General features: G+C 42.4%; 5 protein-coding genes and 1 long non-coding RNA gene across 15 annotated transcripts; 2 read left to right on the forward strand and 4 right to left on the reverse strand.

Moving 5' to 3' along the window:
• Positions 1 to 1,447: 1,447 nt before the first annotated feature.
• LOC124187103 lies at positions 1,448 to 22,288 on the reverse strand. Its single transcript, XR_006871766.1, has 3 exons — positions 22,278 to 22,288; positions 8,736 to 8,742; positions 1,448 to 1,631 (listed from the first exon to the last, which is right to left on the reverse strand). It is a non-coding gene; the product is annotated as an uncharacterized LOC124187103 (long non-coding RNA).
• Positions 3,100 to 4,529, forward strand: LOC124187101 (complex I intermediate-associated protein 30, mitochondrial). Of its 2 annotated transcripts, none has more exons than XM_046579358.1 (2): positions 3,100 to 3,496; positions 3,864 to 4,529. In XM_046579358.1, the coding sequence occupies exons 1-2, from the start codon at positions 3,333 to 3,335 to the stop codon at positions 4,390 to 4,392; spliced, it is 693 nt and encodes a 230-aa protein (XP_046435314.1). In that variant the 5' UTR covers positions 3,100 to 3,332; the 3' UTR covers positions 4,393 to 4,529. The 2 variants fall into 2 exon arrangements, with proteins under 2 accessions (XP_046435314.1, XP_046435312.1); XM_046579356.1 differs by having other exon boundaries at positions 3,103 to 3,645.
• LOC124187102 (probable cardiolipin synthase (CMP-forming)) lies at positions 4,910 to 7,003 on the reverse strand. Of its 6 annotated transcripts, none has more exons than XR_006871765.1 (4): positions 6,133 to 6,641; positions 5,780 to 6,037; positions 5,209 to 5,615; positions 4,910 to 5,059 (listed from the first exon to the last, which is right to left on the reverse strand). XR_006871765.1 is itself a non-coding variant. In XM_046579360.1 (4 exons), the coding sequence occupies exons 2-4, from the start codon at positions 6,457 to 6,459 to the stop codon at positions 5,343 to 5,345; spliced, it is 858 nt and encodes a 285-aa protein (XP_046435316.1). In that variant the 5' UTR covers positions 6,460 to 6,517; positions 6,798 to 7,003; the 3' UTR covers positions 5,075 to 5,342. The 6 variants fall into 6 exon arrangements, 5 of the variants coding, with proteins under 5 accessions (XP_046435316.1, XP_046435317.1, XP_046435318.1 ...); XM_046579360.1 differs by lacking the exon at positions 4,910 to 5,059 and adding an exon at positions 6,798 to 7,003 and having other exon boundaries at positions 5,075 to 5,615; positions 6,133 to 6,517; XM_046579361.1 differs by lacking the exon at positions 4,910 to 5,059 and adding an exon at positions 6,742 to 7,003 and having other exon boundaries at positions 5,075 to 5,615; positions 6,133 to 6,517.
• Positions 7,046 to 11,629, forward strand: LOC124187097 (GPI ethanolamine phosphate transferase 1). 3 transcript variants are annotated; one of them, XM_046579350.1, is made up of 9 exons: positions 7,046 to 7,302; positions 7,788 to 8,025; positions 8,167 to 8,387; positions 8,459 to 8,678; positions 8,937 to 9,222; positions 9,476 to 9,920; positions 9,999 to 10,323; positions 10,525 to 10,951; positions 11,116 to 11,629. In XM_046579350.1, the coding sequence occupies exons 2-9, from the start codon at positions 7,820 to 7,822 to the stop codon at positions 11,524 to 11,526; spliced, it is 2,541 nt and encodes an 846-aa protein (XP_046435306.1). In that variant the 5' UTR covers positions 7,046 to 7,302; positions 7,788 to 7,819; the 3' UTR covers positions 11,527 to 11,629. The 3 variants fall into 3 exon arrangements, with proteins under 3 accessions (XP_046435306.1, XP_046435307.1, XP_046435308.1); XM_046579351.1 differs by having other exon boundaries at positions 7,049 to 8,025; positions 10,005 to 10,323; XM_046579352.1 differs by having other exon boundaries at positions 7,051 to 8,025; positions 10,525 to 10,927.
• LOC124187098 (splicing factor 3B subunit 2) lies at positions 11,116 to 16,407 on the reverse strand. Of its 2 annotated transcripts, XM_046579353.1 has the most exons (4): positions 16,233 to 16,407; positions 15,953 to 16,137; positions 12,644 to 15,055; positions 11,116 to 12,385 (listed from the first exon to the last, which is right to left on the reverse strand). In XM_046579353.1, exons 2-4 carry the CDS (start codon positions 15,974 to 15,976, stop codon positions 12,317 to 12,319), a joined length of 2,505 nt encoding a protein of 834 aa, XP_046435309.1. In that variant the 5' UTR covers positions 15,977 to 16,137; positions 16,233 to 16,407; the 3' UTR covers positions 11,116 to 12,316. The 2 variants fall into 2 exon arrangements, with proteins under 2 accessions (XP_046435309.1, XP_046435310.1); XM_046579354.1 differs by lacking the exon at positions 16,233 to 16,407 and having other exon boundaries at positions 15,953 to 16,146.
• LOC124187100 lies at positions 20,554 to 21,736 on the reverse strand. Its single transcript, XM_046579355.1, has one exon. The coding sequence runs from the start codon at positions 21,704 to 21,706 to the stop codon at positions 20,705 to 20,707; it is 1,002 nt and encodes a 333-aa protein (XP_046435311.1). The 5' UTR covers positions 21,707 to 21,736; the 3' UTR covers positions 20,554 to 20,704.
• Positions 22,289 to 22,848: the final 560 nt, after the last annotated feature.

Consider the following 22,848-nt stretch of genomic DNA (forward strand, 5'->3'; position numbering starts at 1 on the left):
TTTACACCCGTATTCATAGTCCTTCCTTGAGGAACAAGGATTCCTTGTCCTCATTTCACGTTTCATAGACCTTCCTCGACAGAGTGAGGAGCCTTATTGGCCTCCTTCTTTCAAGGCAGGTCTCGAGCTTCCTTGTGTAACATCCGACCGGAACGTCCGTATGTTTTATCGACTATTATTACTGCATGTTACTTTTATCAACTAACCAAACTCGAAGTACGAGAATCTTGTAACCATAAGAAATTAAAACAACTGTCTAACTATTTGGAATATCCCTAGATGGAAATAACTATGAAATTCACTAGCCAAGGCTTAAAAACCATGTTACGAGATCTTCGTACCACAGAGAACTATAATACTATTACGCGTTATTATATATCACTATCATATTAACACTATAATTAACTAACACAATTATACCCAATTATTATATAACACTCAACAATGCCATTTGTGCATTCGGAGCTGAGAGCTATACTATAAGCAACGTACGCTTTACTATATAGCCTGGAGTATAGAAGACTGTAAAACCATAGATAAATGCATAACCAATATAATGTAAAGATAGCACTGCTGCAATAACCCATAAAACCAGAGACTGCAAAACCATCAAACCGTGAATGCTAATTACCCAGCATGAACTATACCTTCTTCCGCAACGCCGTATTGTAGGCAACACGCGCAACGTTTTGAAGGCAATGCAGATCTCCAATGTGGAGCCATACAGAGCCTTACCTAGAGAATACATTAGGAAACTTACCGACGAAACGAAAACGTTCTAGAAGCTTCCAAGCCGATTTATATCAATATAAGAATTAACAATTACAGAAGGGAATCATATACAAAAGGCACACATGTAAACCTGCTCTAAAGCTATGAATCATCAAATTACTAAATACTCTAAATCTGTTAAGATAATTATAACACAAACAACTAAGGATATTCGCAGCAGCGCGATTCTAATAATGTTAAACAAATAACAAACTATGTTCATAAACAATTGCTATTGTACTCCAGGTTAACAACGACAGTAGTCGACTATAATACATATACAATTCTATATAGATATAACTATAAAATTAACAAACGACAGGTAACCAAAATGAAATATGGGCTTTGTAACGAGCAAGATAGCAAAAACATTAAGAAGTAGACAGGGGAAAGTTACGCGGCTGAGGGGCGCCAGAAAGGGGGCTGGCGCCACAACGAGAAGCTCACGCAGTTCGGAGAACTACGGAAAAATCCACGCACCTACACCACCGCACCAAGCAGCGATATACCATACGAAAAAAACCTACAATAAAGTAATAGCCAATAGACTAAGATCACAGGCGTGCATGCGGCGAAGATGTCGTGCCCTAATTAGAATTCCTAGAAAAGAGGGGAGGTGCGCAAAGGTGACCAAAAAACTAGAGAGGGGGATCGTTCTGCGCAACGATTTACCCCTATAAAAAGGGCGACCGATCACTCGATCGCTCTCTTGTTTTCTACCTCCAGATTCGTCATCTAGTTCCGGTACAGTCTCGCGGTAAAATACTTTAGCCTTTTGCATTAAAACTTTCATACAACGTTACTCTGCCCAAAAGTTCAGCGAGCTTCAACTCCATTTTTTGTCATACTAAGTTTAAGATCTTACACTGTGTAACTCTGCGTTTGTGACTTTTAAATATCAAAACTTATAAAATAAACCAAACTCAGTCAAAATATCCAAAAATATTAAAGTCAGTTATTCTGCTAAAACCTCTCACCAATCTACAAGTCATCGCATCCAGAATACTCTCAAAAAGGTGAGCCAAATTAAATCTTTTATCCAACAATTTCTCCCTCTTCGGTTCGTTCGACTAGAGCGACAGAATGCCCGTTGTCCGGTGTATTTCAATACTTAATCGGTAATTGGTGACCCAAACTACTGATGTGAGTCTAGCTGTAGCTGCGTGTGAATGTTTCCGGTGTCTAACATCTGGAGATTTCCACTAGGTACCGTTCCGACGTCACACTTGAGGAAACCTTTGGCACTGCGATTGGCTGTTTCGTTTCATGTAGCCAACGCTTGCGCTCGGCGTCTATGCACTTATGACCCGTATGACGCGGATCACAGCCAGTCTACAGGTTAACTTCTTTGAGGTTAAACACTCTCTCATCAACCGACGCGACTTGACAATGAGAGCCAAGTGGTTTAAGTTAGATTTAAATATAGCCGAGTGGCGCTTCGATCAGCAGTTTTACCACCATAAGCAATCTCATATCCCTAAACATGTCTTCCTTCTGGAAGGGAGAGCCAAGTTGTGACTATGAAACGAGGACGCCTTTGAGATTCAAGGAAGCCTTCATCAAGGCGTCCTTTATCCTTGAAATAAGGAGTTACTATGAATACGAGTGTATGGGCGCAACTCGTTAATGCTTAAACTCAAAAAATCGAGCAAGATTGGTCAAAACTGGTTAATGCAGTAATGTCAAGTAAACCCCGGTGGAAAACGCTATAAGATACTTTTGGGCGAACGCGCCTAGAAATTTTTGCCCGCGTTATAGTCAGAAAAACTGGAACACGCCTGTCTTGACCTGGTATAATCTAGGGACCTTGTCAGGGTGCGATTTAGACGCCTGTATATATACCCGTATTCATAGTCTCTCCTTATTTCAAGGATAAAGGACGCCTTGATGAAGGCTTCCTTGAATCTCAGAGGCGTCCTCGTTTCATAGGGGGTATGTTCCGATATACACTGCGAGCACTGTAAGGTGTGTCGTCAATTTAGTATACTGCGAAGCCGTTCCTTTATAGTTAGCTATACTGTGCTCGCAGTATATAGTGCTCGCAGTGTATATCGAAACATACCCTATGTCGGAACGTACCCTAAACTACTGCTGCTTTTTACTGCTCGTGAAATAGCACCCTTACGCTGCTTTTTCACGTGCAGCAAACAACCGAATGCGGCAGCTGCTAAAATTTTCTGATTGGTCAATGATTAATGGTGTACATACACACATGGATCTTGCTGTACATGCATGCATCAAAATTGCTGCGAAGTAGAAACCCATGGTAGAAACGAACGTACTTTTGTTTGCTGCATACACAACAGAAGCCCCCTCCCCCCCTGCCATCGCCAACACGTATGTATGCACGTATGTACGTAGCAGGCAGCCCCTGTGTCCATTGTCACATGTATTTATTACAGGCGACGCAACGAAGTGGCACGGGAAAGATATTACTAGGCGTTCGTTTATTATCACAGATAGTATCGTCAAGTGAATTACGGTGGAGTATGTTGCACGGCGCGTATCATCAGTAGTGATGTACTTCAGGATTTCACGGATGGTGGCAACAATCACCAGATATGAACACGTTGGGATACAAGTACGTCGGTTTTGGGAACAAGATCGCAAATCAGGTTATCCGCGAGTCGCAGCAAAAAGCTCATCCGAAAAACGAAACGACCTCTGGCACATTCGTAATGGCTTTCGTATACTCGGGGACGAGTTTAAACTCTTCAAACGTGAGGTAATTGAACACTTGGAAAGTGATCCGTTGTTGATATATCGAAAGGACGAAATTGACCTCGCTTGGCGGTTCAACGGTGACAAAAAGTCACTCGACCAATGGTTTGTCACCGCCGATAGTGACTATGAGGAAGGTTACTCAAATTGCAGGTGATTATGAGAAATTTGCATTCAGGCCCACGATTCGTGAAACAAGGACCCCAAATATTGCAGCCTAGTTTCATGAATCCGGCACCAAATCGCATAAATATCCAAACTATAACCACTGCAGTACAGTTACGACACGTTGGAATGCTATTCCTCGCCACGAGAAAATCCTTTGAGAATTTCAATAACGATTTTTTTTCGCTTCTCCTATCCATGCGAAGCCTGCAATTGACCAAGTCTGGCAGAGGGCTGTTTTCTGGATACTTGGACAAACGTGTACCAAAAACAGGAAACATCAAAAAGGCAGGATATTGCAACATTAATACTCTACGTGCTCGCAAGTCCTTCAAACGAGAAGGTTACTATGACTGGCATCCCTATAATCATCTGGTAATGCGGGTTAGAGGGGACGGTAGATCCTACATGCTCAACATATCGACAGCTGGATACTTTGATATAACTTGGAATGATGTCTATCACTATGCACTCTACACAAGAGGTGGACCTTACTGGCAGTATGTGAAAATACCTTTTTCAAAATTCTTCATGGCCAGCAAAGGAAGAATCCAAGACCACCAAGAGCCATTACCCCTGCACAATGTAGTTAGCTTCGGAATTACCGCAGCTGACAAGGTGACGGGGCCGTTTAACTTGGAAATTGACTACATCGGATTGTTATTTGATCCAAGTCATAAGGAAGAATGTGCGTATGAAATGTACAAAACTGACGACTACATCGCCGGATATTGATGTAGTTGCACAGACATTAATCTGTTTTTCCTCCATTTCAACAGCTCAGAAATTTCTGTTTGTAATTATAATTCTCCGTGGAGGAAATCAAATTGTAGCCAGGTTCACGTAGGATAATAAAAAATCTCATAAACATATACGACTCTGAATGGATAGACCATTCAATATCTTCTCTCCCTGCTAAGAAGTAACTGTCTCTGCTGAATTTTCTTCATACAGGGTACTAAAAAATGTAAATCGTACAAAACCTAATCATTCATGTCTTCACCGAAATTTAATTATTAGTTGAACTAACGTTCCACGGGCGTTCATCAAGACACCTGCCGGTAAGCCAGGTCCGTTGTTCGTAGTCCAATTGCACGTTACTACCATCACGGCACAGGATTGCCGGTTCAGTTCGGATATCACAGCTTTTATTAGAATGCCTATCCAGCCATTAGAAAATGTCCAGCTTAGCTATCTCATCCCTTAGGTATAACATCAAACAGAAAATGACAGGAAGAAAACGACTTTCATGTCACCTGCTGGGTCGATTCGGCGTCAAATTTATGCAGTAGAATGTGATTGGTACAATTGATATTACATCCGGTTATACCGTGATCGATTTCGTCAATAGGAAAGCGGACGAAGATTGACTTGGATCTCAACCAGTTTAGTTACTATCCACCTGTAAACATGGCTGTAACTGTTATACACTTTATTGTGACAAATGGGAACGTAACAAACTAGCGAGAATAGAATTTGCATCAATCGTTGTACCAGGATACTATCACTGTAGTGTCCAGATCGAATATCAATCAGTTGATGATGACTTACACATTGACTGCTGATGAGCCATTGAGCCGGCAGTCAGACTGTGGTTCACAGATACGCTTCTCACATGCGGAATGCACAGAATGATTGCAAATTTGGTCTTTGTGATGTGGTTACGCTCGAGTCAACTGGTAGTGTCATGAAGGTGATGATGGAGGGTTGATCTTCCTCTTACGAAGAAACTTGTACGTATCTTTTGATACCAGGTAACTGAGGCCTCCAGCTAGGGTTGTGACGGCTGTCAGGTAGCAAAGGCCTTGCAACAGAGGGTGATCAATGAAATGAAAAACTGGAGCAGCTAAGGTACTACCGACCAGGCACAATTGTACTCCGGTATTTAGTTTGCTAGCCAACGTCGGCGCTAGCTGCACTGAGGCGTACGTTGGGTCAAAATATTTCGCCAAAGTTCTCTGTAAGTAACGCAAAATATCGTCATTCACCAAATACTTGTAATAATTGATATTGCTTGGAGAATACATGTCATTGCTATTCGGTAAGCAGCAAAATTGTTTCGGTTCATGCTGGGAAGATGCGAGTTGCGGTGAGAAAAGTTGAGTATTGGGTATTGACTTACGGGCATAGGCAGTGATCGATATCTGATGAAAGAGGCACCGATTACCAAAAGGATATCTCTGGCAACGACTAAGTAGGTCAGTTGCGCGGGAATAAGTCCGGTCCAGGTAAGAGACAGGAAGAGCGTGCCTATCAGTAACTTGTCTGCTATGGGATCCAAAAAACTTCCCAACTTTGATGCTTGAGATGCCCAAGTTCGAGCTATCCATCCATCGGCCAAATCTGTAACTCCTGCTATTCCAAGCAGCCAGAGCGCAACCTAAGAAGTCAGGACCAACCACTGATTGGAAGTGTTGTATTCAAACGGAATTACTTTGCGGTTATAGAATGAATCGAGTAAAGGTAAAAAATCACCTGGTAATCTTGGGATACAATCAGGTATCCCAGGTATGGCGATGTCAATATACGACCTATGCAAAGAAAGTTTGGTATCGTCCAGATGTTTTCCCGTTCTATAACTTCTTCCATTCGTTCCTTTGTAAGACGTATGTCGCGTATTAGACGCTCTCGCAACACTGTGCGGGATAGAGTTTGCCGTTTGGCAGATAAACGATTGCCATTTGATTTTTCTACATTGCCGTGATAGATTCGATTTCCGCATAGCTTCTTGCATTTCTCGAGAAGGCATCGCTCCAGTGGTGCAAGACAATATCTATTTCTCACCAACATAAATTGGGTCATCCTTGTTACATTTGTAGATGAGTTTAGTTCCGATTATTGTTGTTCGTGTAGGTTAGTCCTAGAATGTGACGAACCATCAAAATGTATTCTGAATAAACTATACTAATAGGGCAGTAAGTTATTGATGGGACTGCTTAGGTTAAGGAGAGATCGAATGACGCTTGTTTCATTGTACAGATTCAGATTTAACAAATATTGAATTTTGCACCCAATGATCGACACAACCACCTACGTATGTACCATCATGTGATAAATTATTCCTATTTTTTGGTTTGTTCTTACTAGGGGAGCGTGCCAACGCCGCCAACTAAAGTATAGCGTTCGGGTATCATACATACTTGGCTGTACATTTTGGTATAATACGGTAAGATCAATAGCATGACCTACATGACCGCTGATTACACATCGTTGACGAAACACTAGCCATGAGTCAATTTCCGTAATATGGAGCAATTGTACAAAGTTCTGTAATAATCGTTCAAGACTTTCGTTCTATCGAATTAAATATAGCCAGTTGCCGGTCTTGTTACACTGCAGTTGCGTAGGCGTAAAAATCATTTATGTGAATGTGTGCGTGCGTATATGAGAAAGTACAATCAGGGGTTTTCTCTACAACCCATTCGTATGATTGGTTAATCTCTCAGGAAGTCGGAGCGGGCGACGTATATGTGCATGCATATATCGATTGTACACATACGTTACTAGTGACATTCTGATTAATGTTCACATTTTCTATGTGAAAAAACAGCACATTTCGAATTCTTCTTGTGCATTGCGTCCTTTTCAATCGAAGGAAACTGTCAATAACCTATCTTAAACCAGCGTAACCTCAAACACGCGTTGGTATGATAATTCACTTTCGGCCCCGATCGGCCCGAGGAACCTGACGAGCAAATGAAAATTTAAACTTGTTTCGATTCGATCAGCCAATAAAATCAAATTGATGGAAATAGCCATACCGTAAAAAAAGAGAAAAAAAAATAGGAAACAATTATTGGGTGCTTGCGCACCTGACGTATGCTCTTTAACAGTTTCCTCAGAATTTCACAGTATTGTCAACCCGACGGTCAATTACACAGGATTAGAAAACAAGAGAAGTAGAAATTCATATTTTATAACTTATGCAAACGTGAATTTCATTGTGCCGAAGATACGAGAAGAGCAAAGTCCGAGATAGCAAGGCTGAGATGGATTATTTGAAAGACGTTGACGGGACTCGTACATAAACTTAGAAGCACGAGATTTCACAGAGTTTTGTCACCTAAGGCATGCATGACCTTGAATTCATTAATGAATCATTAATGAATTTTTATATTCAAATGTAATAGAAATCTAGAGAAGACCTTCAGCCAGATTAACTATGAGATATTTATTTTGGATTTGGGGATCTCTTATGCACGTGGCCATCCTCTGGGGCGTTTTGGATGTCAATTTTCATTCACCCGTGCTGAAAGGTCTACCGCCAATACAATTGCCTTCGGCTCCGCCGGCAAAGAGATTGGTATTATTTGTAGCCGACGGGCTGAGATTCCGTACCTTTATCGAGGACCCACCGCCATACCTGATGTAATTATATTCACAGTTTACCCTTCCTTCTCTGTTCAATTCTTCCACAAGTTTACAGCAACTATTCAGAGATGTGCATGAATATATTACTAAAGAAAATGGAATGCGGTGAAATAAGTAAATAAACAAGAGAAACCACAGTAGGATAATGACTGAACGAGGTACATGGGGAGTTTCGAGGACCAGAATGCCAACAGAATCTCGACCTGGGCACGTGGCGCTCGCTGCTGGTTTGTATGAGGATCCTAGTGCACTCTTTAAGGGTTGGAAAGAGAACCCTGTGGACTTTGATTCTGTGTTTAATCGGAGCCACCAAACATGGGCTTGGGGTAGCCCCGACATCATACCTATGTTTGTCAAAGGTTAGCAGCATATCGGATATATACTAGTTTCTACTCTGACCTGAAACCCTGAAGTTTCTTTTGACTGGCAGGAAGTGGAGACAAAGTGCAGGGGAAAAGCTATCCTGCCAACTGGCAGGATTTTGATGGAAATTCGGAAGGCATAATTCGTTTAGATTCATGGGTATTTCAAGAGGTTTACCAATGGTTAACGGATAACGAACCAGAGACTAAATATTTGGATCGCATCATCTTATTTCTCCATCTTCTTGGTTGTGATACAGCTGGCCATGCAAATAAACCATATTCCAGGTAATGATCCATCCCATCTAAAATAACATGATTCCTTGTATTTAATACGATTACTACATTGGAACTCCATCAATGTGTTAAACGCAATTTATATTATGCAGGGTCGTCCTCACATTTGTATTCGTGGAATACTTTTCAAGCTCATGTTTCAGGATCAGTAGAGTACTATAGAGTCATAATCAGAACGATTGTTTATTTGAAACAATATAGTACAGCTGTGCCTCTGTCTGACCTGTGAACCTGCGTGTAATATTTTAGGGAGTATCGTGGATGTGTGACTTATGTCGATCGGGAGATTGAGAGACTTGTTCGGACGGTCGAAGAGCACTATGGTGACAATCGCACGGCGTATGTTTTTACATCTGATCATGGAATGACAGACTGGGGTTCTCACGGAAGCGGTTCTCTGGACGAGACCGAAACCCCTCTAGTTGTCTGGGGTTCCGGTGTAAATTCACTCAAGAAACAAGTAGACGTGGAACAGGCAGACATCGCGCCATTAATATCATCTCTACTAGGAATTCCAATTCCGGTCAACAACGAGGTTGATCTTTATCTTATTAATATTATGTGCGCGAGGGGAATGAGATATTTTTCATTACCCTTGTGCACTGTTGATGAGTTCTTGCGATCTGATGTAAGAAAATCGTGCAAGTGTTGGTAGTTAGAAACTAAAAGAGAAAGTACTTTGAGGACCGATGTTCTTGCGATCTGGTGTACGAAGAAAATGCAAGTGGTGCAAGTTAGGTATCAAAAGAGAGAGCACTTTGAGGACCAATGTTCAATTTCTTCCATAGGGTGTTTTACCCATGAAGTATCTGAGAGATGAGAATGCAGCGTATACAGCGGGTGCTTTAATAGCCAATCTCAAACAACTGAAACACCAGGTGAGGGGAAACCGAGTGCTCAGTCACGGATCCGATAGCGAGCCACACCTAAGGGAAACAAGTCTTTCTCAGGGAATTCACCGAGCCGAGTATCTCTTGACAGCTGGCAAGACAATGGAAGCGATAAACGAAGGAAAAGGACTAATGTCGCTTGCCAAGGAATCTCTTGTTTATTTTCGCGAGTATCACAGAGGTCGGCTCATGTTTTATTTGACAATTTCATGGCTGGGATGGATCATGCTGCTCTTTCTCAAAATCACTAACACCTCGCTCGATGAGAATCGCCCAAAATTGGTATTACTCTGGGATGTCCTGTTCGTGTGCACCTCAATCCTTCTCTTTATTGTGCACAGAGGTAAGCGGCCCTAGTTACTTGACTGCCGAATTTTTTACAGCACTTTTGCAGCGGACAAGTTTGTCAAATAATCGAAAGTTTCAGGTACAAGTGGATGGCGTTTGCAAGGGTATGCATTATTGGCACTGCTTTCTTCATGGCTTGCCACTCGAAGTTTCAGCGCTAACCCTTGTCCATCGTTCCGTGGCGGATGGTATTGGATAGGTTGTACGATTTCTTTGACGTCGATTATGTCCTTTGGATTAACGATGAGGTGGATATTCGGAGCAGCGACTCTGTGTATGTGCGCGATACAGGGTGTTCTCTTCAAGGACGCGGATCGTTTTCTTCCCTGGACAACAATCGTTTTGGCCGCCTTTCCGCTACTACCGACCGTAGGCCCCGACACACAGACACATCTCGTGTAAGAATCTGTCAGACAATTCCCTTTGCTTGATCTTTGTCCTGTCTGATAGTCATAGAAAGATGAGCAAGAATTTTACCTTATCCACTTTGAGCATTAAATGGTAATGTAATGTTTCAAGTATTACATTACGTACCGACTTATGGTATATGACGCACGTGACCATGTGTTACGAAAGTAATGCAAGTATTTCTTCAACAGCTTGCTGGCCTTGGTTATTGGAGGAATGACAGTGATTACCGCCGACGATCGTCACATGAATATTTCTCTGAAGGCCGTGGAAGGTGTAAGACTTACAACAACAGCCTTAATATCTTCGGGACTCGTGGATGGTCGAAGCCTCTTGTCCTGGCTAATATTAATCTCTACGCCGTTGTGCATATGCGCTTATCCGGTTGAAGTCAAGGGTAGAATATTTGGAGTAAGTTTGGCATTTTTACCAACCCTTGCCTTACTCTCCGTATCGTATGAGCCACTCTTTCTTATCGCGTTGACGGGTCATCTTCTTTGTTGGCCTATGACTACTGACAAACTTTGTAAAATGTGGGGATTCAAGAAGAAGGAAACCATCAGCGTGAAAGACTTTTTGGTGGCTGGATTTTTCGTATCCTTTTACCTGCTGTATGAGGTGCGAGTAAAATTTAAAGTTGCTTCAAGCTTTGTACACATCATTGGTAATCTTATTTTCAGCTCAAGCACTATCTGCACCTATCAGATTGTGCATGCAAGATATGTCGGAACCTTAGATACTCTTTTTTCTTACATGTTATGTTATTATTCATTCGGACTCAGATGCTGTACGTGCTACTGGGGTTCTTTGGTACTGGAAACATAGCAAGCATTAGTTCGTTCGACCCAACATGGACAAGACATTTTCTTACAGTATTCTCGCCATTCACCATGTGTACTCTGATCGTCCTGAAGACCAGCATTCCACTATTGGTTGTTGGGTGTGGTATCAGGACCCTTGCACCGTCGAACCTTTTCATGACGACAATCCTCCTTGCCGATTGTCTAACACTGCAAGTCATGCATACGGTTACACCCCGAGGTAGCTGGATGGACATTGGTAGTGCGATTAGCAGATTTGTAATCGCAATGACGTTACCTTGTCTGATGCTACTTCTTTATCATATTTCGCGTCTCCTGATGACGTATAGTGTGTGGAAAATCGACCATTCTCAGATTAAGCAACATGTATAGGATTCATAATATCATGTTACAGTACAGTATGCAGTACATACAAGTGCACCAACCAAAGTATTATTGTATTGATAATATAATATTAGAGATACGTATTTCAGTACAACCTGCGTTATTTTTTAGCTAGTTTTAAATTATGCACAAGCTCGAACCACATCGGTCTTAAACCCCTGCACTGTTGTTGTTGCATGAAATTCAGTAATTCTTCGTGGTGAAAAAGGGGATTCTACACAACTGTATAAAATTACGTATGATGTATGTATGTACTACCGGCCGGAGTAGTGTCGCGCACAGGTGTGTGAGACTGTGAATCGTGAGGAATTGAGTTCAAATCCCCAGCACGACTATGAGGACCCGCGCGAAAACTCTTAACAATTGTCAGTCGGGGGCTGAGTCAGCAAGCTGAGGTTTGAACTCGGCCCAGCTACATCTGGGTAAGGTATTCTGCAGTTTTCCTTGTTTTTTATGCATTCGCGCGGATTTCTATTGAACATCCTAAGCCAGGCTGCGGGCGCCCAATCACTTTCACAAATCTATTGCCTCTCTTGCCCTGCACAAGCCGAATGGCGTACGGGGACATACCGGGTGTATGCATACAGTTTTGGCCAATTATAATGTAGCACACGTAATGGTGGGCAAAGTGATATAAATGATCACATTCATTTTATAATTCAGATAGAGTTCGTATATAATGTGAAAGTATTGAATCACTTGAATGACATACATACGGTAGACACATGAACAATTTTGGAATATGATTAGGGGGATACGTTGACGAGACAGGTTTCAATTAGAACTTGAATTCCTTGTACTTCTTGGATGCTTTGGTCTCCTGATTCTGCTGACGTTTTCTCTTGCTCTGCAACAATAACGTATTAGGTGTGAGCTTTGAGTCACTTGAAAGTAACGTATGCACCGCGACTGAGCATACCTGGCGATTATCTTTTAAAGGGTACGCTTATTTGTGTTGGTTACACAACACGTGCAATTGGCTTATAACTGGAAGGACAGCACTGGCAACGCAAATTATCGTAATAGATCGAATAATCTCCCGGTACAGTAAAATGACAATAATTTGTGATTTACAATAATTTCTAATAAAAATTCAGAATATCACCTTTTGCCTTTGTACATGATCTTGAAGCATATCGGACAAGTCCTCGCGTCGCAGGTGAGCCTGGCGCGATCTCATCGTCTCTTCGTAACGTGAAGCCATTGCCTCTGAATCAAGGTCCAGCTCGCTTGGATCAAGCGCCAATTCAACAGCTGCGTCCCTGTCACCTTTACCTTCGGCAGATGTACTACCGCCGACACCCGCTGTTCCTAGACCACCTCCGCCGGCACCCGATGCGCTTGTTCCAACTACCCCAGATCTACGAGCAGCTGCGATGACGGAGGGGGGTGCCTGACCTCCGACTGCACCAGTCATATCGTACACATGGGTACTTCCCATCATGCTTGCCCCAAGTCCCTCTGCGCGACGCTCCTGCAAAACTTGGTATAGCGCAGGCGTGTCCCCGCCCTCCATTTCGCTCTCAATCTTCTTCTTTCTGAGCTCAATGGTTTCGGGTGTTTCTAACCCCGCCGGAATTGACGCAATACCGCTCGGTGTGACTAAGCCTTCGGCACCGGGTGTAACCAAGCCACTTGCATCTCCGGCATCGCCCTCTTTTCCTTCAATCCCGTCACCTTCGTTACCGTCCTCGGCGTCGTCCTCGTCTTCGTCCTCACCCGACGACTCTGATTCCGGCTCACCCCACATACCGCGATCAACTTCTTCGTCCATCGCATCGACCCCTGGCGCCCTGGCAACACCGAATACGTCTCCGTACAACGGGCGGCCCGTCTCGTCGACGGGTGGCTTACCCCATCCGCCAGCGTGATAACCGAATGCGCATCCCTCGGGTATAGGCGCGTTCAGACCAGGAATCTTGAGGTTTGGATAACTCGGCGGAGGGCCATAACGTTGCATAGCGATCAACCAAGGTGGCGGTACCTTATGACAGTTCGGACCAACCGGCATTCCCAGAGCTGTTCGTAACTCGTCGGATAATTCACCGGGCTTCTTTTCCTTCAGTCTCGTTTCGAATTCCTTACCTTCGTAGTAGAGATCGCCGTGTATAGTCATACGGGGCTTTGTCTGCCACTTGAAAAATGCGTCATGAAGTTTCTGGTAGTCAATGTCTATTTTGCCAAGTTTCGGCCTTGCCCGTTCTCGCATTTTCGCCTTTAAGGTGCGTGTGTCATCCCGTTCCTGAAGGCTCGCTCGCATTTCCGTAATACCGGTACGCTTGATAAAATCAGGCAAATCGAAAGGAGGCTTTTCGATGCCTCGTTTACCCTGTAGGTACTTGCGCTTGAAGCACCAGTGTCTTGGCACAGGTACCGTATTTCGATGAGCTTTTAGCTGCACCAAAAGTTTGGGGTCCCGCGCTGTGACGTCGTGCATCTCTACAACATCTGGACGCCCGACGAGTTGCTTCAGTTCAGCCACACTCAGGCGCGTTAGCCTCTTCAGTTTGCGTTTAGAAAGACGCGGTGTGCCTCCTTCTCCGATGCCCTGGCCTCCACCCTGCTGATTATGCTGATTCTGCTGGGATGGGTCGTCGTCAAAGTCGTCAATAGGCGGGATTTTGCTAAGTGGACCCGCTGCCAATGTGTTTGTCAATGGTGGATACTGGCCAATGGGCTCAATCTTATCACTTGTTGCATTTTGGCCTATGCCCGTGCCACCGCGAACATCAGGTTCCGTCAGCTTGAACGCGTCAAAAACTCTGGCAAATTGACGATACATTGGTTCCAAGTCATTGATACTCGGGATCTCTTGGATGTACTCAATCTGCGGGTCGTCAATGTTTCTGACCTTGACATCAGGCGTCCTGGTCTCGTTTACATCCTCATTCTTCTCATCGCTGCTCTTCTTCTTCCGTTTCTTTTTCTTTTTGCGGTTCTTGGTTCCCCTCACATCCTGTCTAACCCGTGGTGCGTCTGGTTCCGGAAGTAAGTCCTCCAAGAGAATCGAGTCTGGTAGTAAGTTGTCGCGTAAGTCAGAAGCTGGGTTAGATGGATGTGATGTTTGAAATATTGCATGGCCGTGAGCGCTGTTATCGTGGTCATCGTTCAGATCACCGCCCAGCTCCTTGACTCTCTCAGTTTTCAATGCAAGCGCCTGTTCCAAAGCAACAGGAAGCTTGGTCGTGCTCACTATGTCGGATACACCATTTCTTCCTTCTTTGCACAGGTCCTCATTGTCGCCATCACGCTCCTCTTCGGCCTTATTACCATGCTCCTCTGGAGTTCCAGAGAGCTGCATCTCGATCGGAGGTGCAATCTTTAAATTGAGAAGACTGGGCAACGACGCTTGTGGTATTTCAACGGCAACCGACGGCATTCCCACGGTAGTCAATTTTGGTATAGTCGGGTGTGAATGATGGACAGAAGACGGAACGCTTGCTAGCTGTTTCTGAATCTCTTGCTGTTCCATTTGCCTTAACTGACGAGGATCCAGTATTATTTGCTGTCCCTGTGCCTGAAATATATAGTTTCACTCTTGATTTAATGTCTCAGAAACACAAAACCAGGAATTTTGTACGAAAAAAAAAACACGAAGTACACAAGTAGATAAACCGATTTTAATATCATGTAAATTATACTTATGTGGCTGATCTTTTGCCAATTAACCCTAATCAAGATTGAGTGGTAACGAGAGAGTCTTCAACATTGAAGTCAAAAGACAAGGTGGAAAGACCTCGAACAGAAGCCCTGTGAAAGTGCGAGAGCGGGGAAGAAAGAAGAAGCACAGTGAAGGGACATTACATGTCGTTGCGGAGCGCTGAAACTGGTTTCTTAACCAATCTATGATTGAACTCATAACTGTAGGCTTTAGTCACTGGTTTGGCCTAGCTACTAGCAGCAGTTTCAAGTCAGTCTAGATTTACGGAAATGCAGTATGTTGAAACAGTCAGTGTCTACATCTCTTCACGAGGTGCGAACCAAGGTATAGGATAACAAATAGAATGCTACGTCTCTTCCGTTGATTGAAGATCGCTAAATACAGCCAGTCACAGGTATTGATTTGGAGCAAGCAAACAGTCACCTTGGGCACAGAGGTAATGCCATCACTAGCCTACATTTATTGTCTCTCTTAGGGGTTTTACAATATTGATCAAGCTATTATCGACAGGAAATTTCTATACCCAACCTTCCCTCGAAAACTCTCACTTAGTCGCACCGAGCATCAAAATCCGATTTATCTGGCTGGCTATATCAGCAACCTTCGGTCAACGGTAGATAATACGTTATTATTGACAGACTCGACACTAGAATTTTTCACCACTTCATATAAAGACATTACGACATTACTGTAAGAAGCGATGTATGGTGGATGGAAAGTTATTATTGAGTTAATTTCATAAGGATTACTAACCTCATTCCCAAGTGCTCCATCCATTTTATACGTGTATGTGTACCCTTAAACGTACTATGTACACCTCTGCCCACAGCAAAGTCGCCACCTACATTCGTCGAACCTCTCTGCTTCTGAATTACGGTCAATTTCGCAGTATTTCTCGTAAAATTCAACCAAAAATTCAGTGCAAAACCAGTCCTATCCTAGTAAAGTAATAATCGTCGCTTATTCGAGTTACTCGTAACACCAACTATTCACGCTGTCATTTGTATGCCTAACACTCCTAACCTCTACATACGAAATCCTATGCCTTCTTCGTTCTTCCTCTTCTTCTTTCCTGAACGGCTATTCGCCAGTCCGATGACATGTGCCAATGCCTGCCTCGTTTGCCGAATAATCTTCAAAAAATTGCCTCATCTACACCTCTGCACTGATTACGATGTAAGCCAATTCTCGAAGTCGTGCTGTAGCGTCGGTAAAGCCCGCTGCACACGGGGCTTGTTTTGCTGATAGATCGCATGCGGGGTACTAGGATGGCTGCTCTGCTGGGAGCGCTGCTAGAAAGTGGCGCCTCTGATGGCTCTGAAGCGTGGTCGCGTGCTGGATTTCGGTGATAGAACGTGTGCTATTTTTCGTGATGGTTTTCTTGCGCGTAGCAAAATACTATTTTTGAAAACCTGATAAAAAAACGACGAACGAGAAATTTTTATTTTCCACGTGTTCCTTTTCAAAATTCAAAAGTCGAAAAAAACACCCTATCGTGCCTTTATCTCCGTAGAAAAGCAAAAAAAACTTTTAAGCAGCCTGAAGGGAATGATAAATGAGAAATTTCCATTTTTCATGTGTTCCTTAAATTTTCAATTTTCAAAAATCGACAAACAAACCAGAAAAAAATGATGAACGAAGGAAATTTTTGTTTTCCACGTTTTCCTTAAATTTTCAAAATTCAAAAATCGAAAAAAAACAATCATGACAATTTCTTCGATGTAAAATCTTGTTCGATCGAGGGGGAATAAATTCTGGTTAGAAAATGACAGAAAAAGAGTACACCAACCTGTTTTGACATCACCGACAACCAAAAAATCTTGATTTTCATTTTCTTTTATAAAAATTCCATTCCATAAGTCTCCTGTTTGTTTTTTCATTTCGTTATTTATGTTTAATATTTCACGTCATTCTTTATGTATAATTGTAAGCATTAAAAATTACTCCAATTGCTAAAATTAAGGTCAACGCGAAGCGGCAAGATCGATGAAGGAACAAAAATTAACTACGGTTCACAGTTCTCAGGAACTATGGATTTTTCTCGGTCGAACTTTTCTCTCTGACACCAGCTTCGATAATCGTTGAGAAAGTCGTAAAAAAATATAATCGTTCCCTTCGTCGCTTGCACTTCGAACGACACTCTGGCCATTCACACTCTCCGGAATTTCTCGAAATTTCCCAGAAGTCCTCGGCGAATATCCAAAAACTCGAGAATCTGTGTAATTTTGGAGGGATTCTTTTGTCAATTGTCGATGCTGCTTAGTCAAAGAGATATTTTCAAAAGTCTTTCGTACACAAACAAAATTTGAATAATATAAAACCAGTTATGGCATTTATTTATTTCTGTATAAACATTGTACAAATACTGTCCAATACAAATACAAGCCGCGGCCGCAGTGCTAGTAAATAAATTAATAAATGAATAAATACTATGAACTTGCTCGTAGAGCAACGACTAATAGTTACCTCGTTCAATAGCGGTATATTGAAATGGCACTATGCCTGTAGTATTAAAGTATTCACAAAATTTATCTCGTATCTCTAGAACTTCGTTACTGCTTCGGTTATTTCTCAGATATAGGGAGGCATTCTGCCCTTCGGATAATTGTACTGCATTACAATTACTATCAACGCGGGTTGAGATTCGGTAATTATGCGGTACGTACCATTGACTGGAATCATTGTTAGATTTATTGATTAAATAATTATGTAAAAGCACACACGCGTAAGTTATTCTCTCTACTTTTTGAACGGAGAGAGATATCGTAGAAAGTAAAACGCGCCATCTGTTTGCCAGTATGCCAAAAGCGTTTTCAACAGTTCTGCGAGCACGGCTCAATCTGTAGTTGAATATTCTTTTGCCAAGCGTCAAGTTTCTATCCGGATACGGCTTTAACAAATTAGGTTTCAAGGCAAATGCGTCGTTACCGACAATCACGTACGGTAATTTGTAACAAAAGCCTGGAATTTCACATGGAGCAGGTAAGTTCAACGTTCCATCGTTGATCTTAGTCCATAATGGGCTCTCACGCAAAACAGCAGAATCGTGCATACGTCCATTTCTTCCGACGTCAACGAACAAAAATCTGTATTCAGCATCGACAAGACCCAGAAGCACAATGCTGTCTTTTCTCTTATAATTACGGTAAATCGATCAGTCACTTCGAGGGGGACGAAAATTGATGTGTTTCCCATCCAGCGCACCGATGCAATGAGGAAAATTCCATAAAGTATCGAATTTGTGAGCGATAACCTGCCATTCCTCCAGCGATGATGGGAAATTCCATACTTTTGAGTCGAGTACTTCTACTATTGCTCTTAAAGTTTCGTCAATCACTTTTGAAATTGTGTTCGCGGCTATGCGAGTGGAGTAGCTCAAATCTTGAAAGGTATTGCCCGTTGCTAAATATCGAAGAGTCACAGTGAGTCTGTCCCTCGGTGATATAGCTTGACGCATAACGGTATCCTGTTTTTTTATGGCCGGAGTCAGAAGTGTCAACAACTCATTCCAGTCATCTTCCATCATTCAAGTATAATTGGTGAAACTGGCTGGATCTTCAGGGCTAAACAAAAATTTAGTATAAATATGCATTGAAAAGTCAAGTATAAAATTGAAAATCCTAAAAAGTAATAATAAATAAAATGAAAATCATATGGTTACATACCCGAGCTCACGAAATACCATATTTAGAACATTCTGTCCTCTATCACGCCGCAACAGCCACTCGCGACTCCACAATTTACGTTTTCGTTGTTTCAGTAGATGTCTACGTTTAAAAGTAGTTGCTACAGCTGACACGATAATTGCTTTCCTACGTCGAATTATTTCAGCCGCAATAGTTTGTTGCACTCGAGCGTCCATGGTACTGTTGAGGTTAGAAATGCTGGGACTACGTATTCGCCTATACTTTCTCTCTAGGCTCCATGCACACCAGCACGCCTAGCGACAAGCATCGTGTGAAGCCAACCCAACGAGGGTGCCATCGTTGCACCCAGCGCCACAGCCAACTTGGAACCCAGCGGTAAAATCTAGCAAGCAACCCAGCAGCAAAACAAGCGTCGTGTGCGGGGGGCTTAACACTGCTGCTGACACAAGGGCACGTTACACGGAGGGTTGCAGAGATGAATTCGTCATGTTAAGCCCGCTGCACACGGGGCTTGTTTTGCTGATAGATCGCATGCGGGGTACTAGGATGGCTGCTCTGCTGGGAGCGCTGCTAGAAAGTGGCGCCTCTGATGGCTCTGAAGCGTGGTCGCGTGCTGGATTTCGGTGATAGAACGTGTGCTATTTTTCGTGATGGTTTTCTTGCGCGTAGCAAAATACTATTTTTAAAAACCTGATCCATAAACGACGAACGAGAAATTTTTATTTTCCACGTGTTCCTTTTCAAAATTCAAAAGTCGAAAAAAACACCCTATCGTTCCTCTATCTCTGTGGGAAAGTGAAACATTTTTTGACGAAAACGATAAACAAGAGAAAATTTTATTTTTTCCGTTCAAGTCAAATTTTCAGAATCTGTCGAATCGAAAAAAACACCCTATCGTGCCTTTATCTCCGTAGAAAAGCAAAAAAAACTTTTAAGTAGCCTGAAGGGAATGATAAATGAGAGAAATTTCCATTTTTCATGTGTTCCTTAAATTTTCAATTTTCAAAAATTGACAAACAAACCAGAAAAAAATGATGAACGAAGGAAATTTTTGTTTTCCACGTTTTCCTTAAATTTTCAAAATTCAAAAATCGAAAAAAAACAATCATGACAATTTCTTCGATGTAAAATCTTGTTCGTTCGAGGGGGAATAAATTCTGGTTAGAAAGTGACAGAAAAAGAGTACACCAACCTGTTTTGACATCACCGACAACCAAAAAATCTTGATTTTCATTTTCTTTTATAAAAATTCCATTCCATAAGTCTCCTGTTTGTTTTTTCATTTCGTTATTTATGTTTAATATTTCACGTCATTCTTTATGTATAATTGTAAGCATTAAAAATTACTCCAATTGCTAAAATTAAGGTCAACGCGAAGCGGCAAGATCGATGAAGGAACAAAAATTAACTACGGTTCACAGTTCTCAGGAACTATGGATTTTTCTCGGTCGAACTTTTCTCTCTGACACCAGCTTCGATAATCGTTGAGAAAAAGTCGTAAAAAAATATAATCGTTCCCTTCGTCGCTTGCACTTCGAACGACACTCTGGCCGTTCACACTCTCCGGAATTTCTCGAAATTTCCCAGAAGTCCTCGGCGAATATCCAAAAACTCGAGAATCTGTGTAATTTTGGAGGGATTCTTTTTTCAATTGTCGATGCTGCTTAGTCAGAGATGTTTTCAAAAGTCTTTCGTACACAAACAAAATTCGAATAATATAAAACCAGTAATGGCATTTATTTATTTCTGTATAAACATTGTACAAATACTGTCAAATACAAATACAAGCCGCGGCCGCAGTGCTAGTAAATAAATTAATAAATGAATAAATACTATGAACTTGCTCGTAGAGCAATGACTAATAGTTACCTCGTTCAATAGCGGTATATTGAAATGGCACTATGCCTGTAGTATTAAAGTATGCACAAAATTTATCTCGTATCTCTAGAGCTTCGTTACTGCTTCGGTTATTTCTCAGATATAGGGAGGCATTCTGCCCTTCGGATAATTGTACTGCATTACAATTACTATCAACGCGGGTTGAGATTCTGTAATTATGCGGTACGTACCATTGACTGGAATCATTGTTAGATTTATTGATTAAATAATTATGTAAAAGCACACACGCGTAAGTTATTCTCTCTACTTTTTGAACGGAGAGAGATATCGTAGAAAGTAAAACGCGCCATCTGTTTGCCAGTATGCCAAAAGCGTTTTCAACAGCTCTGCGAGCACGGCTCAATCTGTAGTTGAATATTCTTTTGTCAAGCGTCAAGTTTCTATCCAGATACGGCTTTAACAAATTAGGTTTCAAGGCAAATGCGTCGTCACCGACAATCACGTACGGTAATTTGTAACAAAAGCCTGGAATTTCACATGGAGCAGGTAAGTTCAACGTTCCATCGTTGATCTTAGTCCATAATGGGCTCTCACGCAAAACAGCAGAATCGTGCATACGTCCATTTCTTCCGACGTCAACGAACAAAAATCTGTATTCAGCATCGACAAGACCCAGAAGCACAATGCTGTCTTTTCCCTTATAATTACGGTAAATCGATCCGTCACTTCGAGGGGGACGAAAATTGATGTGTTTCCCATCCAGCGCACCGATGCAATGAGGAAAATTCCATAAAGTATCGAATTTGTGAGCGATAACCTGCCATTCCTCCGGCGATGATGGGAAATTCCATACTTTTGAGTCGAGTACTTCTACTATTGCTCTTAAAGTTTCATCAATCACTTTTGAAATTGTGTTCGCGGCTATGCGAGTGGAGTAGCTCAAATCTTGAAAGGTATTGCCCGTTGCTAAATATCGAAGAGTCACAGTGAGTCTGTCCCTCGGTGATATAGCTTGACGCATAAAGGTATCCTGTTTTTTTATGGCCGGAGTCAGAAGTGTCAACTCATTCCAGTCATCTTCCATCATTCAAGTATAATTGGTGAAACTGGCTGGATCTTCAGGGCTAAACAAAAATTTAGTATAAATATGCATTGAAAAGTCAAGTATAAAATTGAAAATCCAAAAAAGTAATAATAAATAAATTGAAAATCATATGGTTACATACCCGAGCTCACGAAATACCATATTTAGAACATTCTGTCCTCTATCACGCCGTAACAGCCACTCGCGACTCCACAATTTACGTTTTCGTTGTTTCAGTAGATGTCTACGTTTAAAAGCAGTTACTACAGCTGACACGATAATTGCTTTCCTACGTCGAATTATTTCAGCCGCAATGGTTTGTTGCACTCGAGCGTCCATGGTACTGTTGAGGTTAGAAATGCTTTCTCTCTAGGCTCCCTGCACGCCAGCACGCCTAGCGACAAGCATCGTGTGAAGCCAACCCAACGAGGGTGCCATCGTTGCACCCAGCGCCACAGCCAACTTGGAACCCAGCGGTAAAATCTAGCAAGCAATCCAGCAGCAAAACAAGCGTCGTGTGCGGGGGGCTTTAGGCGTTGACTGATGATATATTGCTCAGTCAACGTGTTGGGTGTCCAAAGCTTCTAGATCGCAACGACTCTGGTGGTCATAACAGGGACTGAATAAATCTTCCTTCACCAAAGACTACACACCCCCCACCCCAAAAAAGTGCCGGAGTTTCCAGACCTGCGTCTACAGATCATGATCCAAACAGACAAATGAAGCCGAATAGCACAAATTTAAATCTACCCCGTTCCGTTCATTCATATGGGATTCCGGCGATCCGTACGTACCTACGTGAGACGGCACCATGATTGCATCTACTGTGCTTACATTCTGCGATCGGATCTAGTAACTAAATTCTAGAATTATCGGGGAGTGGCTAACCGACGTCACATACGCATACGGTCCAATCTGCGGGCTCACGAGGCACCAATCAAATCACAAGATTACACTCACCTTGTGACAAACTGGTCGCAACAGTTAAGTTGAAACCGCTGCGCCGCCCTACCGGGCTGAAACCGTAGCTTTGAGATTGCTCAAAACTGTCAATTCAAAATTCAAATCAATCAAGTAGG

The sequence above is a fragment of the Neodiprion fabricii genome, chromosome 7, assembly GCF_021155785.1.
Source record: "Neodiprion fabricii isolate iyNeoFabr1 chromosome 7, iyNeoFabr1.1, whole genome shotgun sequence".
NCBI lineage: Eukaryota > Metazoa > Arthropoda > Insecta > Hymenoptera > Diprionidae > Neodiprion > Neodiprion fabricii.